The sequence below is a fragment of the Rana temporaria genome, chromosome 9 (assembly GCF_905171775.1).
Source record: "Rana temporaria chromosome 9, aRanTem1.1, whole genome shotgun sequence".
NCBI lineage: Eukaryota > Metazoa > Chordata > Amphibia > Anura > Ranidae > Rana > Rana temporaria.
In genome coordinates, this window is record NC_053497.1 from 167000764 (window position 1) to 167026779 (window position 26016).

Genomic DNA, 26016 nt, shown 5'->3' on the forward strand with positions numbered 1-26016 from the left:
GGCAGGCAGGCTCCTCGTGACTAGTCCTTGCAGTTGCAAGCTCAGCAGCGCCGACACAGCTCCCTGTGCCTCCGGCCGTGACGTCACGCCGCTCACGCCACTGGAATGGACCAACTTACTCCTCCATAGGGGGAGTAAACAAACAGAAAAGGGAGCCAGGAGGTGACGGTCGGACGGTCCCAGATGCAGGAGGCACACAATTTGTACAGTTCTCCATCTTCCTGCAAACTCTATCCCTTTCATCACCAGTTCCTGGCTGGGTAATAAAGAGCACAGCAGACACCTGTTGCGGACATTCCTTTACTTCTGCTATACACACCATTCACCCCTAGGAATTCGGAAGAGCCACGAGGTAAATGTGCCACCCAAACAACCAGCAGCATCTCCGGGGGTAGTGCTACAGTTACTACCACCTTTTTTCCCCCCTTAACTGTGTTTTTATACCTTCGTATTGAAAATGCTAACATTTAATAAAAATTGTCAATTATGAAAAAAAATAAAATAGAAATAAATTCCCAGTCATAGTAATGTCAGCAGTGAGGTTGGCAGTTCTCTGTTTGCAGCTCGGTCTCCAAAGTGGTTTCAGTAGCAGAGTTTGTTCTGTATCCCATTCATACTCCCCCTTCCTTTTCAGTAATGTGTGCATGTGCATAACCACAATGCATGGTAAGCCGTGTTACCTTCGTTCATAGTGAACAGCACCCCTAGAAAACAGTGCCCCGGATTCAGAGAGCAATTGCGCCTGCGTAACCATCGTTACGCAGCGCAATTGCTTACTTGCGCCGGCGTAACGAATGCTCCTGATTCAGGAACCTCGTTACGCCGACTGCAGCCTAAGATATGCGTGGCATAAGGCTCTTATGCCCGCATATCTTAGGCTGCATTCTTGCGATGGCCGCTAGGTGGCGTTCCCGTTGTGCTCAGCGTATAGTATGCAAATTGCATACTAACGCCGATTCACAACGTTACGCGAGCCCTGCGTACGCAGTTTACGTCGTTTGCGTACGGTGGTTTTCGCTTAAGGCTGCCCCTGCTATTAGCAGGGGCAGCCAATGTTACGTATACCCGTCGTTCCCGCGTCGCGAAATTTGAATTTTAAGTAGTTTGCGTAAGTGATTCGTGAATGGCGCTGGACGCCATTCACGTTCACTTTGAAGCAAATTACGTCCTTGCGACGTCATTTGCCGCAATGCAAGTCGGGAAAGTTTCCCGGCGGAGCATGCGCTCTACGCTCGGCGCGGGAACGCGCCTAATTTAAATGATTCCCGCCCCCTACGGGATCATTTAAATTGCGCGCGCTTACGCCGGGCATTTTGCCGGAGCGCACATGCAATTTACGAAGCTACTGCTCCGTGAATCGCGGGTAGCGCAGAAAATTTGCGGGGGCGCAGGGCAAAAACGTTGCCCTGTGCCTCCGTAAAAAAAGCGCAAAAGGTACCTGAATCTAGCCCAGTGTTCTTCTGCACTAAAATGCAGAAAGCTCCAAATTTGTGAGCATTGCTGTGTATTTTACACCATTCATTTGCAATGGGCTGTGTAATGCACTGCAACTCAGTGTACCGCAATGGTAAGTTACCATGCCACCTCATCCCTTTAAAACAGAACACAGGTTCTGAGGCTAATTAAGGTGGTAATTAGACTCATTTGGTGCCTTACCTGCATTAAATTAGCCTCAGAACCTGTGTAATTCATATGTGTTCTGTTTTAAAGGGATGAGGTGGCAACCGTAATGGTAACACACTGTGATATTGTGTGAATGGACCCTATACCACTCTTCAGCTCAAGGTAGATCCAGTGCACAAAGCAAGGACCATAAAGACATGGATGAGCAAGTTTGGGGTGGCGAAAGTTAACTGGCCTGCACAGAGTCCTGACCTTAACCCAATAGAACACCTTTGGAATGAATTAGAGCGGAGACTGCGAACCAGGCCTTCTCGTCCACATCAGTGCCTGACCTCACAAACGCTCTTCTGGAAGAATGGTCAAACATTCCCATAGACACTCCTAAACCTTGTGGACGGCCTTCCCAGAGGAGTTGAAGCTGTTATAGCTGCAAAGGGCCGGCCAACTCAATATTGAACCCTACGGACTAAGACTGGGATGCCATTAAAGTTCATGTGTGTGTAAAGGCAGGCGTCCCAATACTTTTGGTAATATAAAGGTAGATTCATGTATGGCGGCTTAACTTTGTGCCGGCGTAACGTATGTTATTTACGTTACGCCGCCGCAAGTTAGAGAGGCAAGTGCAGTATTCACAAAGCACTTGCTCCCGCCTAATTCAAATGTGGAAGAGGTGGGCGTGTTTTATGGAAATTATTCGTGACCTCACATAAATGGCGCTTCGAACGAATGGCGAATGCGCCATCCGTGGACGTATCCCAGTGCGCATTCTCCAAATCACGTCGCAAAAAGTCAATGCTTTCGACGTGAGCGTAACTTACGCTCAGCCCCATTCACGGATGAGTTACGCAAACGACGTAAAACGTGAAAAATTTGACGGCTGTCCGACGTCCATACTTAACATTGGCTGCGCCATCTTTTTGGTGGTTTATCTTTACGCCTGAAAACGCCTTACGTAAACAGCGTATCTTTACTGCGACGGCCGTGTGTACGTTCGTGAATAGGCGTATCTTGCTGATTTACATATTCTAGGCGTAAATCAGCGTACACGCCCCTAGCGGCCAGCGTAAATAGACAGCTAAGATACGACGGCGTAGGAGACTTACGCCGGTCGTATCTTAGCAATATTTAAGCGTATCTCAGTTTGAGCATACGCTTAACCACTTGCCGCCCGCCAATGACAAATTGACGTCGGCAAAGTGGTTGTAGAATCCTGACTGGACGTCATATGACGTCCTCAGGATTCTGAGCCGCTGTGCGCCCCCGGGGGCGCGCATCGCGGCGATCGTTGTTGCAGGGTGTCAGTCTGACACCCCGCAACACCGATCTCGGTAAAGAGTCTCTCACGGAGACTCTTTACCACGTGATCAGCCGTGTCCAACCACGGCTGATCACGATGTAAACAGGAAGAGCCGTTGATGGCTCTTCCTCACTCGCGTCTGACAGACGCGAGTAGAGGAGAGCCGATCGGCGGCTCTCCTGACAGGGGGGGTTCGCGCTGATTGTTTATCAGCACAGCCCCCCCTCGGATCGCCACATTGACCACCAGGGAAGCCCACCCTGGACCACCAGGGAAGGGCAAAATAAAAAAAAAAGAGGGGGAATTTTTTTTGGGGGAAAAAATAAAAAAAAGTCTGGGAAAAAAAAAAGATGCCAATCAGTGCCCACAAATGGGCACTGACTGGCAACATAAGTAAATCAGTGCCGCCCCACAGTGTCCATCAGTGTCCCCCACAGTGTCCATCAGTGCCACCCCACAGTGTCCAGTGCCACCCCACAGTGCCCATCTGTGCCACCCCACAGTGCCCATCTGTGCCACCCCACAGTGCCACCCATGAGTGCCCATCTGTGCCGCCTATGAGTGCCCAGTGCCGCCCATGAGTGCCCATCAGTGCCGCCCATGAGTGCCCATCAGTGCCGCCCATGAGTGCCCATCAGTGCCGCCTATGTGTGCCCATCAGTGCCGCCTATGTGTGCCCATCAGTGCCGCCTATGAGTGCCCATCAGTGCCGCATACCAGCACCGCCAATCAGTGCCACCTCATCTGTGCCCATCAGTACTACCTCATCGATGTCCATCAGTGCCATCTCATCTGTGCCCATCAGTGCTGCCATATCAGTGCCCGTAATTGAAAGAGAAAACTTACTTATTTACAAAAAAAATTACAGAAAAAAATAAAAACGTAATTTTTTTTCAAAATTTTCAGTCTTTTTTTAGTTGTGCAAAAAAAAAAAAATCGCAGAGGTGATCAAATACCACCAAAAGAAAGCTCTATTTGTGGGGGAAAAAGGACGCCAATTTTGTTTGGGTACAATGTAGCATGACCGCGCAATTGCTATTCAAAGTGCGACAGTGCTGAAAGCTGAAAATTGGCTTGGGCGGGAAGGTGCGTAAGTGCCCTGTATGGAAGTGGTTAAATATATACGACGGCGCGGATTCAGAGTTACGACGGCGTATCTACTGATACGCCGTCGTAACTGTTCCTGAATCTGGCTAACAGTGTATATGTGTCAAAGCAGTGCTATAGATCTAACAAATAATGTGCAAAAAATTGCAATATGAAAAAGCAAATAAAGTGCAAAAAGCAATATGTAAACATGCATGTTCCAATTAGAAAAAGTAGATAAAATGCAATATTAGTGCAATGTGGAACAGCATTCAATAAATTGCAGTTATACGTCCAACACTTGACTGTGCATAAAAGTAACAACAAACGTGCAAACAAACACGGTGCATATATAAATGTCCTTGTGTCATAAATAAAAAGGAAACTGTGAGGTCTATAGTGAGAACAAAGACTACTAACATGTTTTCTTCCAACTCGGGAGTAAATGGATCCAGCAGCGGCTAGGAATTATCATCAATGGTCTGGAGACTGTTCATACGCACACTGCGCTGCAGCCACAGGCAATCATGACCTTGATAACTGGATCATATCAGAGCATCTGCTCAGATCCCACACCCAACTGCTCAGCCTATCACAGACCACCGGTCATGGGTATCCACAAGGGGGATCAAGCGCCCCACCCTTGAATCAGGGATCAGCAGGCCGTCTGTGCAGGGGGGCGCTTTGAGCTGTGGCTGCAGCGGTGCCCAGGGCCGATCCAAGTGCAGAGTCCTCCCCTACCTCTCTCCTCCTCTTGTCACGGAGCTTCTAAATTCTTCAGCGGCGTTGTAACAAAGTCCTCACTCCTAGACCAGCAGCTCCTCCTGTGATAGACGGAACAGGAGGTCTAGGAGGCGGGACTTTGTTACAGCGCCACCGAATAAATCAGACGCAAGCTCCGTGACACAGCAGGAGATACCCGCTGTGTGATCCAGGCACTGGTGGGCACAGACCGAGCATGCATCGGTGGGCACAGACCACTTTTGCATTGGTGGGCACTGGTGAGGCAGTATTGATGGGCACCGGTGAGGCAGTATTGATGGGCACAGACGAGTTTGCATTTGATGGGCACAGACCGAGTTTGCATTTAATCGGCACAGACCGAGTTTGCATTTGATGGGCACAGACCGAGTCCGCATTTGATGGGCACAGACCGAGTCTGCATTTGATGGGCACTTGATGGGGCTGCATTTGGTGGGTACTTGATGGGGCTGCATTTGGTAAGTACTTGACGGGGCTGCATTTGATGGACACTGATGGGGCTGCATTGATGGGTACAGCGAGGTAAAAAAAAGTTAAGAGTAAGAAGACTAAGTAAAGGGGATCTATTCTATGAGGGACCTGCCCTGGTCTGTTCTAAAGGGATATCTATATGGGGGACCCTGGCATGGCCTTTATGTGATGACTAAGCCCCTCCCCTTCATGTCATTGTCGAAAATGTTCAGATTAACAGATAAAACAAAATGCCTCTTGACACAATGGGCCAGATTCTCAAAAGAGATACGACGGTGTATCTCAAGATACACCGTTGTATCTCTGTTTTTGGCCCCGGGTATCTATGCGTCTGATTCCTAGAATCATTTACGCATAGATACGGCGTAGATCCGACTGGCGTAAGTCACTTACACCGTCGGATCTTAGATGTAATTCCACGCTGGCCGTTAGATGGCGTTTACGACGATATCTCATTTGTCTATGCAAATGAGCCTGATACGCCGATTCCCGAACGTTTTTGCGCCGCACTCGTCGTCGTTTACGTCGTTTCCGTAAGCGTAAACTTACCCCTGCTATATGAGGGGTAAGTTTACGAAGGTCCGTCGTATGCCATGTTAAGTATGGCGTCGGGACAGCGTCGTCTTTTTCCGTAGTTTACGTCGTTTTACTCAGTTGTTCGCGAATAGGGCTTTACGTTAATGACGCTCACGTCGGCTTCAATGACGTTTTCCGTCATGAGCTTGAGCATGCGCACTGGGCTATTTTTACGGCCAGCGCATTCGCAATGTGATCGTCGCGGGGGCGTGCTTAATTTAAATACAAGCCGGCCCCTTTGAATTACGCGGCCATACGCCGGGCCATTTACACTACGCTGCCGCAAATTACGGAGCAAGTGCTTGGAGAATACGGCACTTGCTCCAGTAAGTTGCGGCGGCGTGGTGTAAATGGCTTACGCTACGCCGCCGCGGATTCTACGAGAATCTGGCCCAATATGCTTAATAAGCAGGTGCAAAGAGCATCATATTGTGCCTGCTTTATAATTTTTTTAGGCCTCATTCACATGGGGCGTATGAATCCATGCCCTCTGTGAGGGCCGTGGTTGCTATCGTCATCTATGGCCAGCTTTAGGTTAGGATGAAGGAAAAAAGCTGGGACAGCCGCACTCCAAAAAAACTCCTCCTTTAATTAAAAATCACAAAATACATGTTTTTTGCTGTGGCATGTATTTTGTGATTTTTAATTAAAGGAGGAGTTTTTTTGGAGTGCGGCTGTCCCAGCTTTTTTCCTTCATCCTAACCTGCATTTTGATTGCACTGCCTGCACCCTTGGCTCGGACCACAGGAATCAGATTACCTGGTTCTCTTTGAGCGGTTACCCACTCTCTCATTTCACTATGGCCAGCTTTAGGTTGGCAATGATCAAGTGTGCCACCTGAGCAAGTGCAAAAGGCACTCACAGCCTACCACAGATGTTGCCCATTGCACCAGCTCAGGACAGGTTGTATGCCAAGATTGGTTATTATAAAGTGTTTGTCTTCTTTCATTCATTCATAATGGCCATGGTGTGGCAAGCATACTGTGAATATCTGCATCCGGCATACCATATGTTTCAGTTATTGGCACTCCCTCAGCCTCTACACCAGAAAGAGCCAGGACTGTTTACTGATACTAGCATGTACTGTATCTGCATGTACAGCAGGGCCGATCCTAGGGTCACAGGTGCCTGGGTGCAGAAATATTTCTGGCGCCCCCACATGGGCGTGGTCATCTTACTAACTCCTCCACCTTGCAAATGTTTCTATGGCAACGACTCAGACACAGAGATGCTCCCTTAAAGGGGTTGTAAAGACAAAAATATTTTCCTCTTAAATTAAAGTCTGACAGTAGCTGATAAAGTAAAAAGTAATGTTTTGCATTATAACTAGTTTGATACCTGTTGAAATCGAGCTGTTTTATTCACCTCCGTCACTCCTGAATCATTATTCTCACTTACTTCCTGGTTTGCGGTGCGCATTCATTCTTGCTACATCACGGCCTAATGGCAACTACAGTTCCCATTAGGCTTAGCCTCCATGCCTGTGAGGGATAAGAGAGCATCCTCACGCAGGGCTGTAGTCATAGGGAGGGGGTGAGCACATTCTGCTTTCCACCATGCAAAACGGCTCAGATGCTGGTGGAAAGCAAGAAGAGGAGAGACAGGAAATGGCATTTTCAAACCTGGATTACTGTATTTTGGAGGTCAAAAGGAAAAATGAGGTAAGTGATATTTAAATGCTCTAGCTTACAGCAATCAATTGATCTAATAAAAAACGAACCTTTAGTGTTCCTTTAAGAAGTCTTCATTATCCTGGGATCCTCCAATGATCTCTTAAAAATAAACAAATTACAGGAAGAGAGTACACTAATGGGACCTGGGGGGGTCTCTCTGATGGACACAGAGAGGGCTTCTGTTAGAGAGTCTGGTAGAAAGAGCCCCCAGACATACTACATACATAGTACAGGAGACGGTCAGAGACTGCAGACATGATATAGGAGATGGTCAGAGACTGCAGGCATGATACAAGAGATGGTCAGTGATGGCCGCCGCCGTGGCTTCTGGGAGTTGTAGTCCGCGACCTCTTCCGATTGACGCGCCGCTCGGAGTGAAGCCACAACAAGAAAACAAATGTAAGCGGGCGGCCGCGGCTCCTCCTGGCGCTCCTAACAATGCTAGTGTCACTGTAAGTGTGTTTTCTACGCATAACAAAGCTTTAGCACGGATCAAGGAGAGTAGGAGGGATGGAAGCACCCCGTGCACCCGCCCAGGATTGGCCCTGATGTACAGGGCTCAACATTTCAAGTCCTGAGCTACTAACTAGGCCTTAAAGGGGTTGTAAACCTTCAAGTTTTTTCACCTTATTGCATCCTATAAGCCCCCCAGGTTTTACTTACCTGATCCCCGAATTTCCCTGGGCGCGACCCACCTTTGCTCTCTCCACGGGTTCCTGGCTCTTGATTGGATAGATTGATAGCAGCGCAGCCATTGGCTCCCGCTACCGTCAATCAAATCCAATGATGCCGGCGCCAGGGTCGAGTCATACATTCGGCGGCTATGGATGCCGAATTAATGATTTGGGAGCACGCCCGCAAGGTAACCCCCTCGGGAGAGTGCTTTACCCAGGGGGTTATCTAATACGGGGAGGAGCTGAGAGATCCGCCGTGGGACCCCAGAACAGGAGCATCGGGGCCACTCTGTGCAAAATGAACTGCACAGTGAAGGCAAGTATGACATGTTTGTTATAAAAAAAAAAAAAGGAACCTTTAGTGTCACTTTAAGGGTTGCTCGCCACCAGTTTCCCCATCCAATCCCTACCATGCCCCTAATCCCACCCCTAAACACGCCCTTATAAATTATCTCATGAAATAATCCTGGATCAAACATTTGTCTCTAACGGTAAATGATTTGCAGTATACTAGGTGCACTATGTCCATAAAGAATATAGGAATGAAACATAGGACTGGCGGCTTAGTGCTTGTTCATGTAGCAACAAAGATTGCTGTTCCTCTGAAAAATGATCCAAGCATTATACAGGTGGTGAGGAGCAGATATGTCACCTCCTCACCCCCTAAATGCCTCACCACTGCACCACAACTGTGTGCTATGCATGAAGTTATGGGACAGGTGCAGCGTGGCCCCCATTCACTTGAACTTCTGCAACAAGGAAAAGCACTGTGGTATGTGTACATCCCCGGCCTCAGCCTTTTCATCTAAATGGGAAGTGGTTGGGGGATGGTAAAAACACTGCTTAAGTGGTTGTAAACCTTTACAACACACTTTTTGCTACAGGCAAACCTATAATGAGGCTGACCTGTAGCTACCCTGGATATCTCCTAAACCTGAGAGGTTTAGGAGATATCCCCTGTCATCGGCACATGCGCACTGAAGCAATGGCACGTTGTGCCATTGCTTCCGTTAAGACTGTGCTGTTAGCGGCGGCTCACACGCCCATGTGCGGGAGTGACGTCACGCGGCTCCGGCCAATCACAGAGTCCGGGACCCCAGAAGAAAGAGGGGCGAGAAGATGGACGCAGCCTGCACAGGGGACAGCGCTGTATTCGTTTGCAGGTAAGTGTCACATAATGGGCTAGTATGCGATGAATACTAGCCCATTATGCTTTTAATTTGCAGGGATCAAAAGATGAAGTAAATCCTACCAGGATTTACTTCCTCTTTAACTGCATGGTATTACTGCCCCAAACACAATTGTGAATGACTAACTATATAAACTCTTATAGGTAGATTCACGTACGGCGGCTTAACTTTGTGTGGACATAACGTATGTTATTTACGTTACGCCGCCGCAAGTTAGAGAGGCAAGTGCAGTATTCACAAAAAAGCATTTGCTCCGTAAGTTGCGGCAGCGTAGCGTAAATTGGCCGACGTAAGCCCGCCTAATTCAAATGTGGAAGAGGTGGGCATGTTTTATGGAAATTATTCATAAACTTACGTAAATGATGCTTCGAACGAACGGCGCATGCGCCGTCCGTGGACGTATCCCAGTGCGCATGCTCCAAATCACGGCGCAAAAAGTCAATGCTTTCGACGTGAACGTAACTTACGCCCAGCCCCATTCACGGACGAGTTACGCAAACGACGTAAAACGTGAAGAATTCAACGCGGTTCCGACGTCCATACTTAACATTGGCTGCGCCATCTTTTTGGGGATTTATCTTTACGCCTGAAAACGCCTTACGTAAACGGCGTATGTTTACTGCGACGGCCGGGCGTACGTTCGTGAATAGGCGTATCTAGCTGATTTACATAGGCGTAAATCATCGTACACGCCCCTAGCGGCCAGTGTAAATAGACAGCTAAGATACGACGGCGTAGGAGACTTACGCCGGTCGTATCTTAGCAACATTTAAGCGTATCTCAGTTTGAGCATATGCTTAAATATACGACGGCACGGATTCGGAGTTACGACAGCGTATCTACTGATACGCCGTTGTAACTGTACCTGAATCCAGCTATTAGAATTTGAGATTGATGAACCCCGACCCCCCAAAGGAAAAAAAGTTATCTACCGCCCTGTGCACACTATACACACACACAATTGTGTATACACTCTGCACTCTATATACACGGTATGTTATCACTATACACAGCAAAGATTGTATATACCCAATATAATTTATACACTCCATATTATATAAACATATTTATATTTTTATCATCATTTATGTATACCCACCTCTCTTCTCCAGATCTTCTCTCCCATTGTTGATGTGTTTCTTCAGCCATTCTATACATTCATTCTCCACATAATTCTTCTGTCTCTCCCCCCATCTCTCCTCCGGACTGTTCCATCTCTGTGTGGTGATCTGAGCCTCATTCATGGTCGGGATATAGATCCCATTCTGTGTGTCCAGAGACATGAATTCTCTCCCATCATATCTGTACTGATCATACCCCTCAGTGGTGCCGTCATCTCTCAGCTCACAGCCGGACATCCTCTGTACAATATGGATCCCTGCAGACAGAAGAGGAAGATGAAATAACCCGGGATCAGAGCGTGTCATGTGTGTGATATGAAGACAATCCGGTGTAGAAGGTGATTATAAAGAAGATGAACTGTAAACATGGGATATGTAAAAAAAAGTTATTCTCCCGTATCACAAGATGAAGGACCCCAGAGTATGAAACATGTCATGTGTAAAATATATCACTCCTGTGTGCTCACAACCTTGTCCCATCACCTGCCTTGGTGTCTGTCATGTGACCCCAGGTTGAGGTTGGAGATGCTCTTTCTGAGGTTGGGCAGGAAATTTGGGCTCTTGGTGGGGCAGGAGTTTGGTAATTTGTGGCCCGGTGTTGTCCTTCCATTCTGTTCACCAGTTGCTAAGCCAGGTGACACTGCTCATGTCACTTGTAGCTTGGGATTACCCCAACACGGAGGCCGGGCGGCTTACGTCTGAGCCTCCAATCATGCATGGCAACATGCAGGGCTGTATATGTTCGGAGGCATACCCACCCACTGTTCCACCACGCAGCCAGCGTCGGCAGGCGCGGGGAAAGAGTCCCATATAGGGGGTGCCAATTTTATTTATATAGGAGGTTAGAGACGCTGTTTTAGCGAATTGCCTAGAACATTGCCATTTCTGCTGTGGATTATTTCTGGAGGGGGTGCAGGTGGATGGGACTATTTCGATCATAGTGCAATGTGATTTCAGGTTTGCGTTTGATTTTTTTCCCTGTTTGCTTTCTGCAAATGTTCACCTGTTGGTCTAACACAAATTGTCTCTCAATGACTGTGCCACTTTTCACATTTTTCCTGTAGTATACCACCATATTCCAAGTGGAGAACTTACATAGGTCGAAAAAAAACACAAGTCCATCCCAGTTTAACCATTAAAAATAAATAAAATAAAATATCATACAATCCCATACACCCAACTCTATACCCACAGTTAATCCAGAGGAAGACGGAAAACTGCATCAAAGCATGATTCAATTTGCTACAGCAGGGGAAAAATTCCTTCCTGATCCCCAAGAGGCAATCGGATTTTCCCTGGATAAACTCTACCTATAAATGTCAGTACCCAGTTAGAAAGTATCCAGACCTTTCTTAAAGCAATCTACTGATCTGGCCAGAACCACCTCTGGAGGGAGTCTGTTTCACATTTTCACAGCTCTTACTGTGAAGAAACCTTTCTGTATTTGGAGGTGAAATCTCTTTTCCTCTAGACGTAAAGAGTGTCCCTGTGTCCTCAGTGTTGACCGTAAAGTGAATAACTCAACACCAAGTTCACTGTATGGACCCCTTATATATTTGTACATGTGGGTCATATCCTCCCCCTTATTTTCCTCTTCTTAACCTGCCTGGCGGTATCCCCGAGCAGGACTCGGAGTGGGTTTTTCATGCTGCGATCGGTATCCCCGAGTCACGCTCGGGGTAGATGTGCAGAGTGTGCATCGGCGCGGCTTACCTGCTCGCAGCATCCACAGACAAGTTACTCACTTTGTCCCTGGATCCAGCGATGCCACCGCGCTGTGTGAGCGAGCGGGTCCTCCTCGCTCGATTCACAGTGTCCCCGTGTGCGGCCGATCTCCGTTCCCTGCGACGTTACGACGCACGGGAGCAGAGAACAGCGCCAAATTCAAAAAAGTAAATAAACACATTACATACACTATACTGTAATCTTATAGATTACAGTACTGTATGTAAAAAATACACACCCCCCTTGTCCCTAGTGGTCTGCCCAGTGTCCTACATGTACTTTTATATAATAAAAACTATTCTTTCTGCCTGAAAACTGTAGATTGTCCAAAAGTGTCCCTTTATGTCAAAAATGGTTTTAGAGCAGCTAGAAAACAGCGATAATAAATTATAATCACTTGCAGAATTGTGCGATAGCGATTTGTGGGGAAATACGTCATAAAAAAATAAAAGTAATGACAGCGACAATTCTGCAACTGAGCAAATTTCAGTGATTTTGATTTGATTACATTATTGAATAATTTTTATTATAATTATATTATTATTATTTGTTATAATTATTTATAATTATTTATTATATTATAATTTCTAATTTATTATTAAAAAAAAAAAAAAAATCATACCCGGGATGCCTACAAGTCTCTTGTTTGGTCATATTTAAGTGAGTTATTCCTAAAAATTACAGGCCTACAGTATAAAACGCCAAATTTCCTTGCAAAATAATTGTACCGCTTTTGGTATGTAATTCCAGACAGAATCATACCGCCAGGGAGGTTAAGAGAGAATAAATTCAGTTCCTCTAATCTTTCCTCATAGCTGAGCTCCTCCATGCCTCTTATCAGTTTGGTTGCCCTTCTCTGCACTTTCTCCAGTTCCACGATATCCTTTTTGAGAACTGGAGCCCAAAACTGAACTGCATATTCCAGATGAGGTCTTACTAATGATTTGTACAGGGGCAAAATTATATCTCTGTCTCTGGAGTCCGTAAGCTAGAGCTGTCCCTGGTGATCCTCTACATACAAAGGCCCGGATTCACGTAGCACTTACGCCGACGTATCTCGAGATACGCCGCGTAAGTGCACATATGCGCTGTCGTATCTATGCGCCTGACTCTGAAAGCAAGATACGCCTGAAAATAGGCTTCATCCGACCGACGTAAGTTTCCTACGCCGTCGTACCGTGGGCCCATATTTACGCTGGCCGCAAGGGGCGTTCCCATTGATTTACGATTTGAATATGCAAATTAGTGAAATACGCCGATTCACGAACCTACTTGCGCCCGGCACATTTATATACGCGGTTTACGTAAGTCGTGCGTCCGGCGTAAAGTTACGACTCATAAAGCAGGTGTAAGTCAGCAGCATCAATGCCAATGGCTGCACCAGGGAAAACAGCCGTCGTTATTTACGTCGTTTACGTAGTACGTGAATAGGGCTGGGCGTAGGTTACGTTCACGTCGTAGGCAGTGATTCGACATATCTTAGGGAGTATTTTCGACGTGATTCTGAGGCCTCGTACACACGACAGAGAAACTCGACGTGCTTGGCACGTCGAGTTCCTCGTCTCGTTTTGGGATGAAGCCGCCGAAGAGCTCGGCGGGCCGCCTTCTCCTATAGAACAACGCGGCCAACGAGAAAATAGAGAACATGTTCTCTATTTTCTCGTCGAGCTCCTCGGCGGCTCCATCGAGCCAAAACTGTACAGACGACAGAGATTCTCGGCAGAATCCGGGTTTTGACCGAGTTTCTCGGCGAATTCTGCCGAGAATCTCTGTCGTGTGTACGAGGCCTGAGCATACGCACTGAGATGCATCCACGGGACGGCGCATGCACTGTTAGTTCGGCCCATCATTTGCATGGGGTCACGCTTCATTTAAATGGATCACGCCCACTTCCACCTACTTTGAATTAGGCTGGCTTACGCCTACAAATTTACGTTACGCTGGCGCAACGTTGGGAGCATTTGCCTTGTGAATTCCATGCTTGCCTCTCTGCGTTGTGTCTGCGTAGCGTAAACGAGCTATGCTACGGCGGCATATATATGCGACGATGTATGTGAATCCGGGCCATAGTGTTCAAATCTGGTTGTCCCAGACATCATACAGAACACGATATTAGCTACAAACAATATAACAGACTGTGATTCTTATGTAAAGTGGTGAGGATGTAGAAGGAAACCTCCCCATCAGGGAGATAGACAGCAACTAAAATCTTACAGAGGATCAAACCCTTTTCCACTTCATACAACACTAAATAGGAGAAAAAGTTTGAAGTAAAATTATATTTTAAAGGGGTTGTAAAGGTTCGTGTTTTTTCACCTTAATGCATCCTAGCAATGACGCCCCCCCCAGCCCCCCGTTTTACTTACCTGAGCCCGTTCACCTGATGTGCTCGCCTCCGAAGTCCTCTTCTCCATGAAGTCTGGCCGTTGCTTGGCTAGATTGGATAGATTGATAGCAGCGCAGCCATTGGCTTGCACTGCTGTCAATCACACGAGCCGGGGGGTGGGGCTGAGTGATACAGTCGGCGGCTATAGCCACGGGAGCGCACCCGCAAGCTAACCCCCTAGGGAGAGAGCTTCCAATGAAGGGGGTTAGCTAATGCGGGGAGGAGCCGAGACAGCCACCGAGGGACCCCAGAAGATGCGTATTGGAGCCACTCTGCGCAAAACAAACTGCACAGTGGAGGTAAGTATTACATGTTTGTTATTTAAAAAAAAGCTTTACAACCACTTTAAACACTTCCCGCCCCCTGTATGCAGAATGATGTCCGGGAAGTGGTTCTGTCATCCTGACTGGGCGTCATATGATGTTCAGCAGGATAATATGCCGGCGCGCGCCCGTGGGGGAGCACAGCACGGCGATCGCTAGTGCGGCATGTCAGTCTGACACCCCAAATCTCAGATCGTGATAATAAGCCTCTATCAGAGGCTTCTTACCATGTGATCAGCTGTGACCAATCACAGCTGATCACAGCGTGAACCAGGAAGTTCCGGTAAATGGCCTTCCTCCTTTCGCGCTGACAGGGAGAGCCGATCTGCGTCTCTCCCTGTCAGAGGGGGAGTCTGCGCTGATAATCAGCACATTGATTATCAGCACAGCCCCCATCAATTGTAAAAATAACTGCCAATCAGTGCCCCATCATAACCCCCTGCTAGTGCCCAATAAAGTGCCAATCAGAGCCCACCACAATGCCAATCAGTGCCCAGCAGTAACACCTGCCAGTAACCAATCAGTACCGCATCATCAATGCTGCCCATCAGTGCCACCTGTCAGTGCCAATCAGTACCACCTGTCAGTGCCCATCACAGCTGCCTGTCAGTGCCCATCACAGCCGCCTGTCAGTGCCCATCACAGCCGCCTGTCAGTGCCCATCACAGCCGCCTGTCAGTGCCCATCACAGTTGCCTGTCAGTGCCCATCAGTGTCACCTATCAGTGCCGCCTATTGGTACCCATCAATTCTACATATCAGTGCATACTCATCAGTGCCCATCAGTGCCACCTTATCAATGCCAACTCATCAGTACCCATCAGTGCCGCCTCATCAGTGCACGTCAGTGAAGGGGAAAACAAAATTTGATGACAGAAACTAAGAAAAAAAATTATTTAGCAAAAATAAAACCGCAGAGGTGATCAAATACCACCAAAAGAAAGCTCTATTTGTGGGCAGGAAGGGGCGTAAGTGCCCGGTATTGAAGTGGTTAAATCACTATTGCTGGTTTATTGTAGAATTCCTAAACCTGACAGATCCCATCCTCCAGCACTGAGATGGACAGCACTGTTATCATACTTTTCTCTGGGATCGCTGTTTGTGAAATGTTATTTGTTATGTGAAGTGACAGCATTATGATCACAATCTGCCACGTCCAATATACACATTCTGCAGTGTTTTTAATATTTTGTTAAATAAATGTGTAAGAATTCTCTCACCTCCAGTCTGGTTGAATCGTCTCATCGCTGTCTGTACATTGTACTTGGAAACAGCCTCATTGCTCCGACCTCTTTGTGTCTGTCCCTCCCAGTAATCAGATCCCAGTTTCTTCATCCACTCAGTCTTGGGAAGATTCTGTCGGGTGTCACTGTTATAATTTGTTATCTCCTTATCATCCACATATCCGACCTCAGAGAACACAGGGAGTCCGGATCCCGGAGAGGAGACTCCAGTGTAATAATACCGCAGAGAGTGACTGTCTGATAGAGAGACATACAGAGTGTTATATATACATCCTGTACACATCACACAGTATAATGTATATAATGATTACATACAGAGTGTTATATATACATCCTGTACACATCACACTGTATAATGTATATAATGATTACATACAGAGTGTTATATATACATCCTGTACACATCACACTGTATAATGTATATAATGATTACATACAGAGTGTTATATATACATCCCCTACACATCACACAGTATAATGTATATAATGATTACATACAGAGTGTTATATATACATCCTGTACACATCACACAGTATAATGTATATAATGATTACATACAGAGTGTTATATATATACATCCTGTACACATCACACTGTATAATGTATATAATGATTACATACAGAGTGTTATATATACATCCTGTACACATCACACTGTATAATGTATATAATGATTACATACAGAGTGTTATATATATATCCTGTACACATCACACTGTATAATGCATACCTCCCAACTTTGGAACTTGAGAATGAGGGACATTTTAGGGAGATAGTGACCTGCAGCGCGCTGTGTGCACCGCAGCAAAAAGTAGGTGCGACCAAACAGTGGTGGGGGCTAAAGAGGCACAGTAAAACAAAACCTGGACTTCCTAGTACCTATACAATATACATTGATTGCTGTGCCACAAGCTGAAGTCACACAAACACATACCTTCTATACTCCTAGATAACACCAGACCCCCCTATACTCCCTGTACTCCTAGATAACACCAGACCCCCCTATACTCCTAGATAACACCAGACCCCCCTATACTCCCTGTACTCCTAGATAACACCAGACCCCCCTATACTCCCTGTACTCCTAGATAACACCAGACCCCCCTATACCCCTGTACTCCTAGATAACACCAGACCCCCCTATACTCCTAGATAACACCAGACCCCCCTATACTCCCTATACTCCTAGATAACACCAGACCCCCCCTATACTCCCTGTACTCCTAGATAACACCAGACCCCCCTTTACTCCTAGATAACACCAGACCCCCCTATACTCCCTATACTCCTAGATAACACCAGACCCCCCTATACTCCCTGTACTCCTAGATAACACCAGACCCCCCCTATACCCCTATACTCCTAGATAACACCAGACCCCCCTATACTCCCTGTACTCCTAGATAACACCAGACCCCCCTATACTCCCTGTACTCCTAGATAACACCAGACCCCCCTATACTCCTAGATAACACCAGACCCCCCTATACTCCCTGTACTCCTAGATAACACCAGACCCCCCCCCCTATACTCCCTGTACTCCTAGATAACACCAGACCCCCCTTTACTCCTAGATAACACCAGACCCCCCTATACTCCCTGTACTCCTAGATAACACCAGACCCCCCTATACTCCTAGATAACACCAGACCCCCCTATACTCCCTGTACTCCTAGATAACACCAGACCCCCCTTTACTCCCTGTACTCCTAGATAACACCAGACCCCCCTATACTCCCTGTACTCCTAGATAACACCAGACCCCCCTTTACTCCTAGATAACACCAGACCCCCCTATACTCCCTGTACTCCTAGATAACACCAGACCCCCCTTTACTCCCTGTACTCCTAGATAACACCAGACCCCCCTATACTCCCTGTACTCCTAGATAACACCAGACCCCCCCCCCTATACTCCCTGTACTCCTAGATAACACCAGACCCCCCTATACTCCCTGTACTCCTAGATAACACCAGACCCCCCTATACTCCTAGATAACACCAGACCCCCCTATACTCCCTGTACTCCTAGATAACACCAGACCCCCCTTTACTCCTCGATAACTCCAGACCCCCCTTTACTCCCTGTACTCCTAGATAACACCAGACCCCCCTTTACTCCCTGTACTCCTAGATAACACCAGACCCCCCTATACTCCCTGTACTCCTAGACAACACCAGACCCCCCTATACCCCTGTACTCCTAGATAACACCAGACCCCCCTATACTCCCTGTACTCCTAGATAACACCAGACCCCCCTATACTCCCTGTACTCCTAGATAACACCAGACCCCCCTATACTCCCTGTACTCCTAGATAACACCAGACCCCCCTATACTCCCTGTACTCCTAGATAACACCAGACCCCCCTGTACTCCTAGATAACACCAGACCCCCCTATACTCCCTGTACTCCTAGATAACACCAGACCCCCCTATACTCCCTGTACTCCTAGATAACACCAGACCCTCCCTATACTCCCTGTACTCCTAGAAAACACCAGACCCCCCCTGTACTCCTAGATAACACCAGACCCCCCCTGTACTCCTAGATAACACCAGACCCCCCCCCTATACTCCTAGATAACACCAGACCCCCCTATACTCCCTGTACTCCTAGATAACACCAGACCCCCCCTATACTCCTAGATAACACCAGACCCCCCTATACTCCTAGATAACACCAGACCCCCCTATACTCCTAGATAACACCAGACCCCCCTATACTCCTAGTTAACACCAGACCCCCCCCCCTATCCTCCCTGTACTCCTAGATAACACCAGACCCCCCCTATACTCCTAGATAACACCAGACCCCCCCCCCTATACTCCCTGTACTCCTAGGTAACACCAGACCCCCCCCATACTTCCTGTACTCCTAGATAACACCAGACCCCCCCCCCCTTATACTCCCTGTACTCCTAGATAACACCAGACCCCCCCTATACTCCCTGTACTTCTAGATAACACCAGACCCCCCTATACTCCTAGATAACACCAGACCCCCCTATACTCCCTGTACTCCTAGATAACACCAGACCCCCCCTATACTCCTAGATAACACCAGACCCCCCTATACTCCTAGTTAACACCAGACCCCCCCCCTATACTCCCTGTACTCCTAGATAACACCAGACCCCCCCTATACTCCCTGTACTCCTAGATAACACCAGACCCCCCCTATACTCCCTGTACTCCTAGATAACACCAGACCCCCCCCCCTATACTCCTAGATAACACCAGACCCCCCTATTCTCCTAGATAACTATGAGTACAGGGGGTATGGTGTTATCCAGGGGTATAGGGGGGTCTGGTGTTAACTAGGAGTATAGGGGGTTCTGGTGTTAACACCAGACCCCCCTATACCCCCTGTACTCATAGATAACACCAGAACCCCCTATACTCCTAGTTAACACCAGACCCCCCTATATCCCCTGTACTCCTAGATAACACCAGACCCCCCCCCCTCTGTACTCCTAGATAACACCAGACCCCCCCCCCTGTACTCCTAGATAACACCAGACCCCCCCCCCCCTGTACTCATAGATAACACCAGACCCCCCCCCCCCTGTACTCCTAGATAACACCAGACCCCCCCCCTGTACTCCTAGATAACACCAGAACCCCCCCCTGTACTCCTAGATAACACCAGACCCCCCCCCCTGTACTCCTAGTTAGCAACATACCCCCCTATACTCCTAGATAACACCAGACCCTCCCCTCCTGTAGTCCTAGATAACATCAGACCCCTCTATACCCCCTATACTCCTAGATAACACCAGACCCCCCTATACTCCTAGATAACACCAGACCCCCCTATACTCCTAGATAACACCAGACCCCCCTATACTCCCTGTACTCATAGTTAACACCAGACCCCCTATACCTCCTGTACTCCTAGTTAATACCAGACCCCCCTATTCTCCTAGATAACTAGGAGTACAGGGGGTATGGTGTTATCCAGGGGTATAGGGGGTCTGGTGTTATCTAGGAGTACAGGGGGTATAGGGGGTCTGGTGTTATATCCCCCTGTACTCCTAGATAACACCAGACCCCCCCTGTACTCCTAGATAACACCAGACCCCCCCTGTACTCCTAGATAACACCAGACCCCCCCCCCTGTACTCCTAGATAACACCAGACCCCCCTATACTACTAGTTAACAACATACCCCCCTATACTCCTAGATAACACCAGACCCCCCCCCTGTACTCCTAGATAACACCAGCCCCCCCCCCCCCTGTACTCCTAGATAACACCAGACCCCCCCCCCCTGTACTCCTAGATAACACCAGAACCCCCCCTGTACTCCTAGATAACACCAGACCCCCCCCCCCTGTACTCCTAGATAACACCAGACCCCTCTATACCCCCTATACTCCTAGATAACAACAGACTCCCTATACTCCTAGTTAACAGCAGACCCCCCTGTACTGCTAGTTAACACCAGACCCCTCTAAACTACGAGTACAGGGGGTATAGGGGGGTCTGGTGTTCACTAGGAGTACAGGGGGTAAACACCAGACCCCCCTGTAGTCCTAGTATTTTTTGTATGCAAGACAAATACACACAGACTGCTGGGACTTGTAGTTCTTGTATACAGGACCGTCATAGACTGCTGGGACTTGTAGTTCCTGTATACAAGACAGACACAGACTGCTGGGACTTGTAGTTCCTGTATAAAAAAAACAAATATACAGACTGCTGGGACTTGCAAACCAATACACACATACATACACACATTCATATACAGTAAACTGACCTGCTGAACTTCTGTGCAGACTCCTGGGCTGGCTGGCATTCTGCCACACACGGGGAGGGGGCGTGGCTGAGCCGAGACTGAGGGGCGGATTTTTTCTTTAGTGAATGCAGCCAGGGGAAGAGCTCAGTGGGCTGCCGAAGGGATGTAATCTGCTCTGCCTCCACTCCACAGAACCTGTCTAGCTTTTGTCCCACCCCCGCTCTTACCTTTGCAGCTTGGAGCCAGGATTCGGGGGGGCCGAGCTGGGAGAGAGCCGCTCTGATCAGAGGTAGTTTCCTTACAGTGCGCGCCTGCAAATGACGTCATCGGTTACCAGGACGCCGGCGGTCCTGGTAACCAGTCCCTATACAGAAGTTTGAGGGGAAGGGGAGAGGGAAGCTGACATATCAAATCCTGCTGGCAGAAATCCTTACCGGCTGCAGTGAGGATACTTCCACTGAGTGGTGCCCAGTGTCGGAACTCACTTGTTCTGGCACTGGGCTGCGGGAATTTAGCCCTGATCGCGGGACCGTGGGACTGACTTCAAATCGCGGGAAATTCCCGCGGAATCCGGGACAGTTGGGAGGTATGATTTAATGTATATAATGATTACATACAGAGTGTTATATATACATCCTGTACACATCACACTGTATAATGTATATAATGATTACATACAGAGTGTTATATATACATCCTGTACACATCACACTGTATAATGTATATAATGATTACATACAGAGTGTTATATATACATCCTGTACACATCACACTGTATAATGTATATAATGATTACATACAGAGTGTTATATATACATCCTGTACACATCACACTGTATAATGTATATAATGATTACATACAGAGTGTTATATATACATCCTGTACACCTCACACTGTATAATGTATATAATGATTACATACAGAGTGTTATATATACATCCTGTACACATCACACAGTATAATGTATATAATGATTACATACAGAGTGTTATATATACATCCTGTACACATCACACTGTATAATGTATATAATGATTACATACAGAGTGTTATATATATATCCTGTACACATCACACTGTATAATGTATATAATGATTACATACAGAGTGTTATATATACATCCCCTACACATCACACTGTATAATGTATATAATGATTACATACAGAGTGTTATATATACATCCTGTACACATCACACTGTATAATGTATATAATGATTACATACAGAGTGTTATATATACATCCTGTACACATCACACTGTATATACACATAGGTAATCATTACTATATCACACATTACACAGCACAGTGTATACTGAACAATGACAACCTGATTCTATACAATAGAAGAGGAACATTATGTGTAACCACGCTGGACCAGGACACACTGAGATGTACAATTCATTCCCTCATCTCCACTATAGTACAAAAAATACATTTAATTCACAATTTCTCCAGAATACTCCCTGAAAAACACAAATTCCAGATGAGCTGTGGTGTCAGACATCTCAAGTCTCCCGCACACCCGTAACCGCCTCCCGATCTCCCGGGAAAGATCGGTGCGGGGGGACAGCTGTGAACACCGATCTCCTTTGTATAGATTTTTAGCTGACAGCCGCTTCTCCTTCTCTCCCTCCCGCGGCTGTCAGCTAAAAAGCTATAGAGATCGGTGTTCACAGCTGTTCCCCACCACACGAGTATTCCCAGCTGTTTCTTCCTGTGTGCTCCTCCCTCAGCCCCCTCCGTGTCCTTCTCCGCCACCCCCCCCAATGTTCTCCTCCGACCCCGTGTTCTTCTCTGCCCCTCCTGTCCTCCTCCTCTGCCCCCCCCCCCTCGTCCCCTGCAGCCGGCTCCCCTCCTCTCCTCTCCCGGCTGCTGCTGGAGGAACTGTCTGGAATTGGACACAGTGAGCGAGATCACTCCAGTGTCCTGTGATAACTGAGCAGAGTAAACAGTTTATGAATAAACAGGAGCCTCCGTCTCCTCTCCATTCATCTTCAGTGCTGAGAAAAGGAACTGGGGAATCTGTGTCCTCAGTCTCTTTGTCTGTCTCAGAGGGGAGATGTCAGGGGTCTGGTTAGACCAGGGCTCAACAAATCCCGGGCGCCAGGTCGCCATGGCGACTAGAAATAGTGTCCTGGCGACTTGGCTTTGAAGGGGGGGCCATCTGGTGGTGAGCCGTTGGTATTACAAGTTATTACCACCAGATGTGTAAGCTGGCGCCATCTGGTGGTGGCCGTTGGTATTACAAGTTAAGCATTACAAGTTAAACAGCAATTCTAATGTAATTTTTCACTATTTTCACTGCCATCTTCTTCCCTCTAATTAGAACCCCCAAACATTATATATATTTTTTATCCTAACACCCTAGAGAATAAAATGGCGATCGTTACAATACTTTCTGTCACGCCGTATTTGCGCAGCGGTCTTGCAAGCGCACTTTTTTTGGGAAAAAATTACACTTTTTTTAATTAAAAAATAAGACAACAGTAAAGTTATCCCCAATTTTTTTTTAATATTATGAAAGATAATGTTACGCCGAGTAAATTGATACCCAACATGTCACGCTTCAAAATTACGCCCGCTCGTGGAATGGCGTCAAACTTTTACCCTTTAAAATCTCCATAGGCGACGTTTAAAAAACTCTACAGGTTGCATGTTTTGAGTTACAGAGGAGGTCTAGGGCTAGAATTATTGCTCTCGCTCTACCAATCGCGCCGATACCTCACATGTGTGGTTTGAACACCGTTTACATATGCGGGCGCTGCTCACGTATGTGTTCGCTTCTGCGCGCAAGCTCGTCGGGATGCGGCGCGTTTTCTGGCTCCTAACTTTTTTAGCTGGCTCCTAGATTCCAAGCAAATTTGTCAACCCCTGGTTTAGACCCCTGATATCTCACCAAAGCCCCTCACAAAAATAAAACAAATATTGTTAAAAAAAAAAAAAGAAAATGAAAAAAAAGTGTAAAAAATAAATAAATACTGACACCACTCTCCCCTGCCTTGCCAACACTGTCCAATGCCCAAACCCCCTCCCCCAAAAAAGCACTGTGAAAAAATATTGAAAAGGTGATTTAGAAAATATTTTGCCATGGGGAGGGTTGCGGGAGCGAAGCGCCACCTTCCTGAAATTAGGTTTTGCAGGCTGGGATGTCTGTGGAATGAACAGAGCAAACATGAGTGAATCCTCTGGCACACAGACATAATAATTTGCTAATATGTACATGAAAAGATCTTGCTGGATTGTTGCAGTTTACATGTAAATAAAATATTACACACTTTTTTTATGGCTCTGAATACTTCACTGTGTTACTGATCTTTAGGCAGCTGTGTGCACTGTCCTATAGACAACAATGCACCCGATTTCAGACCTGCTGACACCAGAGAGCAGATGCAGTTTATTCAAACACACAGATCTTGGTGTTTTGAATGCTTTTAAGGGCAGAGGAGGGATTTGGGGTCTTCTATACCCCGATCTCTCCATAAAGAGTACCTGTCACATACCTATTGCTAAAATACTGGCAGAGCCTGATCTGCTGACACCAGGAAGCAGCTGCAGTTTCTTCCCCCCCCCCCTCAGGGGATTCTGCTGCCTGGTATCCTCTTTTATGTATGGTGCCCAATAATGGCCACCTCTGCAATCTGCATGATCAGCACCTGTGTGCAGCCAATTGAGGTGTATGTAATGCAGTTGTTCTAAACTGGGCCTTACTGTTCTGCTGGCATCATCTCAAACAATTAGTAGTGTGCTGTTGAGTCCTTCGCCCCGCCTGTGACTGTCCCAATGATGAGTCTTTGGACTATCAGTACCGATCACATCTGCATAAGTGATGGAGACACTAAGGGCCAGATTCTCAAAAGAGATACGACGGCGTATCTCCAGATATGCCGTCGTATCTCTGAGTCCGGCCGGTTGTATCTATGCGCCTGATTCTTAGAATCAGTTGCGCATAGATTTCTATTAGATCCGACAGGCATAAGTCTCTTACGCCGTCGGATTGTAACTGCATATTTACGCTGGCCGCTAGGGGCGTGTATGCTGATTTACGCGTCAAAATATGTAAATCAGCTAGATACGTGAATTCACGAACGTACACCCGGCCGACGCAGTACAGATATGCCGTTTACGTTAGGTTTTTCCCGATGTAAAGTTACCCCTGCTATATGGTGGCGTAAGTGCGGCGTACCAATGTTTGGTATGGGCATCGTTCCCGCGACGAAATTTGAAAATTTTACGTTGTTTGCGTAACTCGTCCGTGAATGGGGCTGGACGTAATTTACGTTCACGTCAAAACCAATACGTCCTTGCGGCGTATTAGGAGCAATGCACACTGGGAGATTTCCACAGACGGCGTATGGGCCGTTCGTGAAAAAAGTCAATCATGTCGGGTCACAGAACATTTACATAAAACACGCCTCCCTGTTCCAAATTTGAATTAGGCGGGCTTACGCCGGCCTATTTACGCTACGCCGCCGCAACTTACGGAGCAAGTGCTTTGAGAATACAGCACTTGCCCGTCTAAGTTGCGGAGGCGTAACGTAAATAGGTTACGTTATGCCCGCACAAAGTTACGCCAAACTACGAGAATCTGGCCCTAAGTAACTAGCTGGAAAAAGCTGGGGAGAAACAATATTTTTCTCGCATTGCTGTGTGTTGGGACACGCTGCAATGCAGATGCACCGAGGTGACGTTTGACCCTTTTAAGATGAAAGTTATCAGGCAGCTGCACAGCCGTCCATTCACTTTCGCACACCCCCAGTACATTTGTCCCCTCCCCCTTGTGTGACTTCTTTAAGTTTTCCAGGCTCTATACTCCCATCTGTGGGTATGGTGGGTGTCACTGGGTAGCAGGAAGGCAGACCAGCAGCAAATCTCCTCGACCTTGTAAGAACCTGCAAGCAACTTGTATTACATAATTTCAGGACTCAGCTGTCACTTTGCCTGGCTGCTGTGGCTGGGGATGAAGCTAATGGAGCACTATCTGTACTTTATTAGCTTCAAAGGCGGACAGGTAAGACATTAGGGGTCTAAAAGACACCTGATATCTCATCAACAAAAAACAGGTATAACACAATAGTATCACATACTGCACTTTCGGTTCCCCATCTGGTAAAAAGTAAA

At 47.2% G+C, this 26016-nt stretch overlaps 1 protein-coding gene across 1 annotated transcript in view; it reads right to left on the bottom strand.

Annotated features, from left to right (window-relative positions):
• The window catches only part of LOC120914293 (class I histocompatibility antigen, F10 alpha chain-like), a 70181-nt gene that overhangs the window by 21957 nt on the left and 22208 nt on the right, over positions 1 to 26016 (bottom strand). The window contains exons 2-3 of the mRNA XM_040324924.1: positions 16127 to 16387; positions 10452 to 10730 (exon numbers count right to left, since the gene is read on the bottom strand). Of these exons, the coding sequence (XP_040180858.1) occupies positions 10452 to 10730; positions 16127 to 16387 (540 nt within the window). The remainder of the gene's footprint in view (positions 1 to 10451; positions 10731 to 16126; positions 16388 to 26016) is intronic.